The sequence below is a fragment of the Mixophyes fleayi genome, unplaced genomic scaffold (genome assembly GCF_038048845.1).
Source record: "Mixophyes fleayi isolate aMixFle1 unplaced genomic scaffold, aMixFle1.hap1 Scaffold_173, whole genome shotgun sequence".
NCBI classification, from domain to species: Eukaryota; Metazoa; Chordata; class Amphibia; order Anura; family Limnodynastidae; genus Mixophyes; species Mixophyes fleayi.
Genome location: NW_027446058.1, coordinates 50,992 through 63,795, shown reverse-complemented (window position 1 = coordinate 63,795; position 12,804 = coordinate 50,992). Strand labels below are relative to the sequence as shown.

The window sequence follows — 12,804 nt, the reverse complement described above, 5'->3', positions numbered from 1 at the left end:
ATTCCACAGAGCTAATTCGCATCCATCCCCCCAGCTATCCTGTGATTTACAGCTTAAGACTAACACTCATCTATACCCAGACTGTCTTGTGCTGAGCCCAGTTCCTTGAGTCAAGGCCCTAATGCTTTTCTATACTACCTCTATACTCAGATACCAATCAGCCCAGCACACACCTATTGGAGTGAATAAGATTGTTTTAGAATGATATATAGTGAGGAAACAGGGTAGAGTCTCCTTTACAAAAAGGTCATCTACCTGAAGCTATATGTATGGGTAAAATCCACCCGATGTTTATACTTCTATGTAGAAGCTGTATACTGTCAGGGGCAGATCTAGAATTGTGTTGTACGGGGGAGGGGGGGGGGGGGGGAATTTAGTCCTCGTCCCCTTTTTGATTCCTAAGGCTGCCTGCGGCTGTACACTATGTGCAGGTCCGTTCAGCAGTGACAGACAAGGACAGTGTGTTGCCCGGCCACTGATTGTTTTTGAAACACAATCAGAGCAGCCGGGCAGCACACTGTCCCTGCCGAACGGACCTGCACATAGTGTGCAGCCGCAGGCAGTAAGCCCCTGCTAAGGGGGCGATCACCCCCCCCCCCCTCCCTGGATCCGCCACTGCCCCCAGTAACACCACATACTGTAGGTTTCGACTTCCATTAGGGCACATATACCCACTGGTTTTTTTCCTCCGGAACGCTACTTATCCCATTTACATGTATTTTACGGATGTAAACAAATCAGAAAACCTACATGCTAATGTACATGCAGATGAAGTATGTGCAATATGGTTTTTAAGGAGGATTAAAATACATGCAAGAGCCAATGGATCTATGGACTCCAGAACATGACCATGGAAACAGTTGGGAGCTAGAACTCCGCTCCTGCAAAGAAGCGACTCATGTACAGCAGAACCTACTGGGACATAATGCTCCACAATCTTTCCAGTGTGACGTTTTCTTGTGTATTATGGGGACTGTCCAGAAGCTGCTCCCTATATCAGGAGCATGAGAAGATATACCAGGTAAACAGGCAGTCCACCCTCTGCATCAGAAGCAGAGTTAGCGAGTACAGCCATTGTCCTCCCAGTAGCGATACGTGAACAATCAGAGGCTGCGCTCTAAGCCTGTAATGCACTTCCACAATAGGTAAAGAACTTCTGCATGGAGGAAGGTGGTAACTTTGTAGAGAGTGGTCAGTTCCATATTGCTGGAGCAATAAAGAAAGTCTCTACCTGCAGAGTCTTCAACCACCACCTACACAGGCCTTGTACTCTGCTGGTCTGCGTTGACAATAAAGGGGTTTTCTATCTTTACGGGACTTTTATACAGCCCTCTAGAAACTTGTAATATCCACATTGCTTTATTGGTCTCTCTTCTGTACATCAGCCATTTTATTTAGCGGAGGCAGAGCCCCAGCATGCTTTGACAGCAACCACCAGCCAGTCGCCAATGACATCCTGGGACTTGTAGTTTCACAACACATGAAGAGCCAGAGGTTGGCCATGCTTTCATTAGAGTAATTTAAAAAGACATATGTATGGGCCAAATATATGGGACTCATTGTTTAGAGTTAGGACCACCCTATTAGCAAAAGTGCCGTGGAGAGGCGGATGGCTTTAACATACATTTGTAAATGTGTGCAACGAAGACTTTTGCATTTTTATTTACAGAAGAAATGGCAGATATGTTGCTGGCTATAGCAGTGTGCTGGGGGATCTGTGTGTGTTTGTTCCTTTTAGGATAACCCCACCCTTTTAAGCACTTGCTGTAGCCTATGAATTGATTGAGCAACTTCCACTTCTGTATTACAGCATCAAGGACAAACTTCAATAAACTGGTTATAACTCTGCTCCCATTAGTTGCATATGAAATGATCTGATTCAGGAAGACATGCAGCTACTGTAGGTTCACTATACATCAGTTATTTGCACACCGTATGCATTTTGTTGTACCTGAACTTGAAATTTTGGTACCAAAATTTCCCCAAACTATGAAATATGAAGAAAGTGTTGTAGGTTATATTTTCTGTATCAATAAAAAAAAAAAAAGCATCTGATGTTTGTCTATTGTCCTCCCAGCATATGGTTTTTACAGCGTTAGATATTTAAAGATAATTGACACTGTCTCCTTTCTGAGTTGCTGCAAATGATGCCAAGGTTTTATAAACACTACGGGATATATATGGTACATATTAGCGCCAGAGATTGAGTTTTTTTGATAGATAATTAAACACTTTTTTATGCCAATGTTTTCTTGTTTTACAGGACCTTAGATTGTCTACCCTAAATAGGAAGAAGGACCGTGGATGGTCAGAAGGAAGCCAGGTAGTGACACGAATATGTTGGAAGTTTCCTGAAAGCAACTGGTCAAACTGTTAAAATAAGTTATTGTAGGAGAAATCATGTATGTACATTCATGTCTACTGGGCCTCCACCATGGAACATCCCCCCCCTCTAGATATGACATGGAGACTGACAGATCAGTCATTGTCCAAGCCCATCTTGTATACCTTTCTACTGGCGAGATAAACACCCCCCCCCCCCAGTGTCCACGTTTGTTTCAATGATATATGTTACACACCCACCAAGCTCCGTGTACCTGTAGAATTCCACAGAAATATGTACAAAAATATATTATATAGCAATTATATACTCCTGTAAGCTATAAATTATATATATATTTTTTTTTAACACTGAGAAAAACCCACAAACAGCGCTTCAGATTATATTCAAAAAAAATATTTTATTTACAAAATAAAGAATAAAAATGGAAAAACAACTTCTATGAAAGATAAACCCCAGGACCACCATATAAAACTCCGGGGTTTTAGGGACACTCCATATTCTAGAACAAACTGCTCCGCCCATGAACTTTACACCACCCCCCCCCCCCCAAAAAAAAAAATCACTACATTTACTCAGACAACATTAAATAAAATGGTGCAAAAGAGAGCAGGTGAACACAAATGGATTATAAATCAGCGGTCTCCGAATTCTATGTGACACAGCAAACCCCACATAAGAGACCCCTCTCCAGAAGCAAGATACAGACAAAGATGAGAAACTCAAACATGGCCGCCTAGTATCTCGATGCAGCCTTCTGCGCTGCCTGCTCGTACTTCCTTCAAAGTGCTGCATTGTGGGACCTTGGATAATGCCGCATTAATGTAGCCACGCCCTGGGATCAGACATATTCCTTGCCACTGGAAGGGGCTTTTGTTCGTGCACCTCCACTCTTGGGGTAGCCTTTGGTGCCATAGTTGTTCTTGCGGGGACATGAGCAAGACAGGAGTGCACCCCCAAGTATAACCAAGAGTGAGCCGGCCCAACCAACAAATACTCCAGCACCAAACTCGTACCTGAAAGTCAAGGAGAAAGTCATTATTCAAGCGGTTTGTGGGGTCGTACCCGTCTGCACCCAACCCACAGAGGACCAGGGGGTCGTTCTTGTCTGCACCCAACCTTGTAGACCATGGAAGAGTCACCACATAGGGACAGACTGGTTGATATTTGGGAGACTGAGGGGAAAGCAATATATAGTACATATAAGAGCAAGTTACTTACTTGGTGTTGATTGGTGTAAGCGGATTGTAGAAATCACGGATAATCTGATTTCCATACCAGGAGCAGGCAATAAGCGCAGCGAGTCCTACAAGAGATGGATTTTAGGGTCAGGAGTAGAATCAGTAAACACAGACCAGAGACTGATAGACCAGCTAATTATATAAAATATTGTGGCCAACGTCTAAGAGGTAAAGCTGGTTACACAACCTTTCTAATGTGGTGGTAGCGTGAAAGGAGGTGTGGGTGGTAGAGAAGCACTCTGGGTCTTACTATGTGAGGTCAGTGTTTTACCAGAGGTGGTGAAGACCACTTCATGCACTGTATAGTCAGCATTATGCAAACACTGCCAGCTGCACCAAGGAGTTCACATATTTGAATGCTTCCATCAGGACCTGCATTTGGCAGTAGATCGGGGGCTCATCTGCTTTGACATCAGCAAGGTCACACGGTGGAGAGTGTGAGGCGGCTGTTTAAGGTTTAGTTGCCAATATTTCTGTCACCCACCATCCCATCTTACTCACCACAAGGACAAGAATTGACACTTACCGGCAATCAGGAAGACAAAACCTCCGGTCATCGCAATCCGAGCTTTCTTCACCTTATCATCTCCCCCACATTTAGTGCATTTCATCCCCATGGTAGAGACAGCCAAGCCAAAGACCCCAATTACGATGGAGACCACCATGAGGGCACGTGTGGCTTGCAGAGCAGCTAAAGATGGGGACAAGAGACTCCAATTAGACCTTCATCAACTATAACAGACATATGTTCGCCAAACATCTATGTGTCGGAACAGACATAAGGGGCATATTCAATTGTCCCGTTCCCGCGCTGCGTAAAAACTAACGGTAGTAGTTAGCTGGATCTCAGCTCACGGCTCAGGGAGCTACGAGCTGAAATCCAACGAGAAAATTACCATATTAACGATTTTTCTGCGCATTACCGTAACAACTGTAATAATGCGCAGACCGCGAGTTTGTCTGCGTTTCCACCAACAATTGAATATGCCCCTAGGAATGGTATTTAAAATATAAGCTCATGCAATACGGACATAAAATTTCAGTACCAAAAAAATATGTCAAATCTTCATTGCCATTAAAAATTGTACTTTACTCACTATATGTATATTTTGTTACAGTTTACCTCATTTCTGCTATAATTTTTTTTAGTTAAGTTGTAGTAGTGATACATGAGCTTAATACAGCTCTTATCCACCAGCAGCCAACAATGAGGTGAATGGATTTAACCTGGAACACACCGAGGACGCCACATTCACAGGGAACGTAGAACTGGAGGAGACATCAGTTTCTTCAAGGGCAATAAAGAGCATACGAATCTATGAACGATTTGCCTGAGTAATCGCCTAATTAATCCCTTATCGGAGACAAATAGATTTATGGGGAAGCTGCCCTCACATTATTTCACTCCTCCAATATCCAGATTGATAATTACATTGATATACACAGTGCCTCAACTAGTTCAGTACAATCAGCGATAAAGATGGATAGCAGTGCCCAGGAAAACATCTGAAAATGAAGTCACAAAACCGCTGCCTGGTGCAAAAGGGACTTCGAGAGACTCACTGGAGGCAGCCAGTTAGTGAGCGCAACCAATGTTCATGTGGCCTCTATAATAAAGAGGACCGGCAGACCCAAAGAGACAGTGAATCATGTCATAGGCAGTGTCGTAACCTCTGTGTAGGCAACAGATGCGGCCATTGTAGGGACTGGTGTTCTGACAGATGACCAACGAACACTTATTTTATGGACCAAATCTACTTATACCGGGCAACTAATCAGCAGCCACATCCGGAACATAAGTATAGTTGCCAAAAGCCCTTTGTTTCTAGGAAAGGAACACAGTTCTCCTTCCCCCACACCACAGCGTAAAAGCATAAGGACTGGCAAAGTACTCCCTTCCTATACAGACCACATCGTACGGTACTCGCTCCTATACAGACCACATCGTACGGTACTCGCTCCTATACACAAACACCACAGCCTAAGGACTGGCACAGTATTACCTGCCTTATACCACAGCCTAAGGACTGGCACAGTATTCCCTGCCCTACACCACAGCCCAAGGACTGGCATGGTACTGCCTGCCTTATACCACATTCTAAGGACTGGCACAGTATTCCCTGCCCTACACCACAGCCCAAGGACTGGCACGGTACTGCCTGCCTTACACCACAGGCTAAGGACTGGCACAGTATTCCCTGCCTTACACCACAGCCTAAGGACTGGCACAGTATTCCCTGCCCTACACCACAGCCTAAGGACTGGCACAGTATTCCCTGCCCTACACCACAGCCTAAGAACTGGCACAGCATTCCCTGCCCTACACCACAGCCTAAGAACTGGCACAGTATTCCCTGCCCTACACCACATCTTAAGGACTGGCACAGTATTCCCTGCCCTACACCACAGCCCAAGGACTGGCACGGTACTCCCTGCCCTACACCACAGCCCAAGGACTGGCACGGTACTGCCTGCCTTACACCACATTCTAAGGACTGGCACAGTATTCCCAGCCCTACACCACAGCCCAAGGACTGGCACGGTACTGCCTGCCTTACACCACAGCCTAAGGACTGGCACAGTATTCCCTGCCTTACACCACAGCCTAAGGACTGGCACAGTATTCCCTGCCCTACACCACAGCCCAAGGACTGGCATGGTACTCCCTGCCCCCTACACCACAGCCTAAGGACTGGCACAGAATTCCCTGCCTTACACCACAGCCTAAGGACTGGCACAGTACTCCCTGCCCTACACCACAGCCTAAGAACTGGCACAGTATTCCCTGCCCTACACCACAGCCTAAGGACTGGCATGGTACTGCCTGTCTTATACCACAGCCCAAGGACTGGCACGGTACTGCCTGCCTTACACCTCATTCTAAGGACTGGCACAGTATTCCCTGCCCTACACCACAGCCCAAGGACTGGCACGGTACTGCCTGCCTTACACCACAGGCTAAGGACTGGCACAGTATTACCTGCCCTACACCACAGCCTAAGAACTGGCACAGTATTCCCTGCCCTACACCACATCTTAAGGACTGGCACAGTATTCCCTGCCCTACACCACAGCCCAAGGACTGGCATGGTACTGCCTGCCTTACACCACAGCCTAAGGACTGGCACAGTATTCCCTGCCCTACACCACAGCCTAAGGACTGGCACAGTATTCCCTGCCTTACACCACAGCCTAAGGACTGGCACAGTATTACCTGCCTTACACCACAGCCTAAGGACTGGCACAGTATTACCTGCCTTACACCACAGCCTAAGGACTGGCACAGTATTACCTGCCTTACACCACAGCCTAAGGACTGGCACAGTATTACCTGCCTTACACCACAGCCTAAGGACTGGCACAGTATTACCTGCCTTACACCACAGCCTAAGGACTGGCACAGTATTACCTGCCTTACACCACAGCCTAAGGACTGGCACAGTATTACCTGCCTTACACCACAGCCTAAGGACTGGCACAGTATTACCTGCCTTACACCACAGCCTAAGGACTGGCACAGTATTCCCTGCCTTACACCACAGCCTAAGGACTGGCACAGTATTCCCTGCCCTACACCACAGCCTAAGGACTGGCATGGTACTGCCTGCCTTATACCATAGCCTAAGGACTGGCACAGTATTACCTGCCTTACACCACAGCCTAAGGACTGGCACAGTATTACCTGCCTTACACCACAGCCTAAGGACTGGCATGGTACTCCCTGCCCTACACCACAGCCTAAGGACTGGCACAGTATTACCTGCCTTACACCACAGCCTAAGGACTGGCACAGTATTACCTGCCTTACACCACAGCCTAAGGACTGGCACAGTATTACCTGCCTTACACCACAGCCTAAGGACTGGCATGGTACTCCCTGCCCCCTACACCACAGCCTAAGGACTGGCACGGTATTCCCCATCGTTGGACCCGCAGTCTGATATACACAGTATAGATATTATACAACAGTTTCCTCCCCTCCCCCAGGACCCTGAATCTCCCATAGCAGAGCCTGCTGTTTCCTGTCCTAAATACCTGACATTCCTTACAGGAATCACACCGATTCCTCTTCTTACACCATCTACTACATTACCCCTCCCCATGCCGGGTCCCTAACCAGGCAACGATCATCATTTATTTATATAGAGCTAACATTCCGTAGCGCTTTACAATTGGGGACAAACATAGTAAACTAATAAACAGACTGGGTAAAACAGACAGAGGTGAGAAGGCTGCTCACAAGCTTACAATCCATTGACAGAAACACAAAACCAATAACAAAGCACAATGAGAACCCCCCTTATCGGAGCTCCAGTAACAGGAGAAGTTTCCATGAGACCCGATCTGAGGAATGAATTATACAGCACCCCCTTATCTGACCCCCCAGCTGTACTGCGCTACAGAGAATACAGGTAGTATGAATCAGCAGGTACATAGTCTCAGGTGAGACAAGGGTGTGACGGGGGAGGGGGCGGGTGTAGAGTGAGGAGGGGTGAGGAGTTTCATAGAAACTAGACACATGGAGTGAGCAAGACAGAGGTAAACATGGAGAAATCCCAGAACAAAACCCTAGAGCCAACCCCCCTCCACTTCCTCCTCATGTCCCAAACAAAGTAACTTGTATTATCCCAATCATTATATTCTGTCATACCTGTCCCACAATCTGCAGTGCCCAGCCCCCTTCATGTAATTCTAACTGCGTACAGACCTCTGTACAAGACTACAGGCTCCAGTATGCACCCCCACCTGCGTACAGACCCCCGGTCCCACTCCCACCTGCGTACAGACCCCTGGCCCCACTCCCACCTGCGTAGACCCCTGGACCCACTACAGACCCCCGGTCCCACTCCCACCTGCGTACAGACCCCTGGCCCCACTCCCACCTGCGTACAGACCCCTGGCCCCACTACAGACCCCCGTTCCCACTCGCACCTGCGTACAGACCCCCGGTCCCACTCGCACCTGCGTACAGACCCCTGGCCCCACTCCCACCTGCGTACAGACCCCTGGCCCCACTACAGACCCCCGTTCCCACTCCCACCTGTGTACAGACCCCCGGTCCCACTCCCACCTGCGTACAGACCCCTGGCCCCACTACAGACCCCCGTTCCCACTCGCACCTGCGTACAGACCCCCGGTCCCACTCGCACCTGCGTACAGACCCCTGGACCCACTACAGACCCCTGGCCCCACTCCCACCTGCGTACAGACCCCTGGCCCCACTACAGACCCCCGTTCCCACTCCCACCTGTGTACAGACCCCCGGTCCCACTCCCACCTGCGTACAGACCCCTGGACCCACCAAAGACCCCTGTACAGGCTCCCCTCCCCCCCCCCCTCCCTTTATACAGTTTTACACACACTACTCTGCAGGTGCAGTTATTCCTATACTCCAGCCAGCAGCCTCACACGTGACCGGCTCTCACCTGAGTAACACTCAGATAAGCAGGTTATCAGAGCTTATCACAAACAGATAACGAGTAACGGGAGCGCACACTCTGGCAATAACATGCCAGGGGCTGTGCTACCTTCTGTGTCTGTCAGGGGGCATTAGGGGGACTGAAGAGGGTGCGATGGGGCATATTTCTACCAGTGGGGGAGGGGTGTGTAGCAGTTTAGACTCCATTAAAGAACCAGTCTGACTGGTTTGGGACACAAGAGGGACTGGCCACCGCCCCATTCTCACACAGCTGCTGGGAAGGAGGAAGGTCACACACCAGGGGGGTACAAAGAGTAACCCACCCAGACCCTCTGCCATAGCTGTCCCTGAGGTTAATGATTAGTCATGAATACTTCTGCCAGGAAACATTGTACAACAAGCAGTAAACATTCATCTCTCACCATCTATACTCTCTGGACAGAACAACAGTTATATAATGTGCTGTATGACCACAGCCAGTAAACAGGACATGCTGGGCATTGTAGTTCTCCACAGGCATCTCAGGTAGCAGAGAGATAACAACTATGCTCTACCACACAGGTGTAACCAAGCCCGGCACCCAGCCAACGCACCTGCCACACAGGTAAATTACCACAAACATGGCGGCGGATCAAGCACCCCACCCCAGTAAGCTCCCAGGTGCAGTGGTAACAATAAGTATCAGTAGCAACAGGAAATACACAAAAAGCTGCATATATGCAGTAATAGTGAGCACTACTAGTAATGTTAGTTTCAGGTAGTAGGGATTAGCAGGAATACACCAGGCACAGGTAGTAGGGATTAGTAGTAACACCAGGTAGTAAGGATTAGCAGGAATACACCAGGTACAGGTAACAGCAGGGATACAGGTAATAAGGATTAGCAGTAACAGGTACAGGTAACACCAGGCACAGGTAGCAGCAGGGATATAGGTAAGAAGGGATCCAGGTAACACCAGGCACAGATAGCAGTAACACAGGTACAGGTAGCAGCAGGGACACAGGTAATAAGGATAGACAGGTAACACAGGTAAGATCAGGGACACAGGTAATAAGGATAGACAGGTAAGATGAGGGGCACAGGTAATAAGGATAGACAGGGATACAGGTAATATCAGGGACACAGGTAATATCAGGGACACAGGTAATAAGGATAGACAGGGATACAGGTAACATCAGGGACACAGGTAATAAGGATAGACAGGGATACAGGTAACATCAGGGACACAGGTAATAAGGATAGACAGGGATACAGGTAACATCAGGGACACAGGTAATAAGGAAAGACAGGGATACAGGTAATAAGGATAGACAGGGATACAGGTAACATCAGGGGCACAGGTAATAAGGATAGACAGGTAACACGAGGGGCACCCACCGTCCAGCTGCAGCAGAGAGTCGTACACCTTGCACTGGATCTGCCCGGTGCTCTGGGTGGCACAGGTCATCCACAGCCCCTGGTACACGGCCACCGCGGTGATGATGTTATCCCCGGCATAGGAGGACATCCTCCACTGGGGCATGATGGTGGCGGCGATCAGAGCGATCCAGCCCAGCAGAGCCATCACAAAGCCCAATAACTGCAGCCCCGAGTTCGCCATCGTGTCCGGACAGAGAGTGAGCTCACCTGGCCCAGGTGTGGCAGCTATATCCCCGGGCCCCGCCCCTAGTGTGACGTCACCAGGTGAGAGGGGGCAGAAACTGGGGAGATTCTGTGTGAGTGTCATCAGTATTGTGTCACTACTACTATGGGAGTATCTGTATAATATATTATTATTATAGTCAGTATCACTATTATATCACTCTAGTCACTGTCACTACTACTATGGGAGTATCTGTATAATATATTATTATTATATCACTACTACTATGGGAGTATCTGTAATATTATTATTATATCACTACTACTATGGGAGTATCTATAATATTATTATTATATCACTACTACTATGGGAGTATCTGTATAATATTATTATTATTATATCACTACTACTATGGGAGTATCTGTATAATATTATTATTATTATATCACTATTACTATGGGAGTATCTGTATAATATATTATTATTATATCACTACTACTATGGGAGTATCTGTATAATATATTATTATATCACTACTACTATGGGAGTATCTGTATAATATATTATTATATCACTATTACTATGGGAGTATCTGTATAATATATTATTATTATAGTCAGTATCACTATTATATTACTCTAGTCACTGTCACTACTACTATGGGAGTATCTGTATAATATATTATTATTATATCACTACTACTATGGGAGTATCTGTAATATTATTATTATATCACTACTACTATGGGAGTATCTATAATATTATTATTATATCACTACTACTATGGGAGTATCTGTATAATATATTATTATTATATCACTACTACTATGGGAGTATCTGTATAATATATTATTATTATATCACTACTACTATGGGAGTATCTGTATAATATATTATTATTATATCACTACTACTATGGGAGTATCTGTATAATATTATTATTATATCACTACTACTATGGGAGTATCTGTATAATAGTATTATTATATCACTACTACTATGGGAGTATCTGTATAATAGTATTATTATTATATCACTACTACTATGGGAGTATCTGTATAATATATTATTATTATATCACTACTACTATGGGAGTATCTGTATAATATATTATTATTATTATATCACTACTACTATGGGAGTGTCACTCACCGGACTGTGAGTGCTTCTTCCCGGACTATTAGGAACCGTGGACGTCTTCTATCCTGAGGGACTGCGCATGCGCAGCCCTTTCCAAACCTTCAGTGTATGTTCCTTTAACTTAATTGGCAGATCAGGCAACCTCCCTATATTAAGCACCTGTGGTCAACACCACGTTGCCTGATCTTGGAGTCTCATTCCCCATGAGTCTCTGAAGGTGTTCCTGTGTTTCCTTGTTTATTCAGCCCTGCTGATTCCTGTGGTTTCCAAACCACTTCTACCTCTGTGGTTTCCAAACCACTTCTGCTACTGTGGTTCCCATACCACTTCTACCATCTACTGTATCATCGTGACTGTGAGCTGATTCCTATCCGCTGCCTCCGTGCACTACAGTCTTCTAATCACTTCAACTCTACCATGTATCATTGGGACTGTTAGCTGATGCCTATCCGCTGCCTCCGTGCATTACAGGCTTCAACCACATCCACTCACCTGTTCATGATTGTGACTGCCAGCTGATTCCTATCCGCTGCCTCCGTGCACTACAGGCTTCAACCTGCAACTCGTCTGTGTTTCATCATCGTGACTGTTTGGCTGATGCCTATCCGCTGCCTCCGTGCACTACAGTCTTCAACCTGCAACTCGTCTGTGTTTCATCGTGACTGTTTAGCTGATTCCTATCCGCTGCCTCTGTGCGCTTCAGTCTTCAGTCCTTGTCTACTCTACCGTGTTTCCTTGAGTCTGCCGCCACTATTGCTACCCGCTACTCTCCGTGATCATCTGTTCCAGTTCAACTCTGCTCCGGTGTCCCATCGTTACTGCACCTGCTGGTTGCTATTGGTTACCTCCGTGTTCCCGCAGAGACCCGCTGCTGTTACTTCTCAGCGCTACTCATCCATCTACTGCTGATCCGCTCTCCACGCCTTCCTGTGTTCCCTGCTGGTCTACCTACCTGTGCGCTGCACCTGCTAGACTCCTGCTTCACCCATCCAGGGACTTGTATCCTGCTGGCCTCCGGCCCTTCAGGTATCTCTGCACTCCTGTCTGACTGCCTTCTCCTGAACCACGGTATGCATACTTC

General features: G+C 46.9%; 1 protein-coding gene across 1 annotated transcript; it reads right to left on the bottom strand.

Annotated features, from left to right (window-relative positions):
* Nucleotides 1-2,721: 2,721 nt before the first annotated feature.
* On the bottom strand, nt 2,722-10,639 carry CLDN7 (claudin 7). The gene is made up of 4 exons (XM_075194148.1): nt 10,379-10,639; nt 4,109-4,273; nt 3,563-3,647; nt 2,722-3,357 (listed from the first exon to the last, which is right to left on the bottom strand). The coding sequence occupies exons 1-4, from the start codon at nt 10,599-10,601 to the stop codon at nt 3,183-3,185; spliced, it is 648 nt and encodes a 215-aa protein (XP_075050249.1). The 5' UTR covers nt 10,602-10,639; the 3' UTR covers nt 2,722-3,182.
* Nucleotides 10,640-12,804: the final 2,165 nt, after the last annotated feature.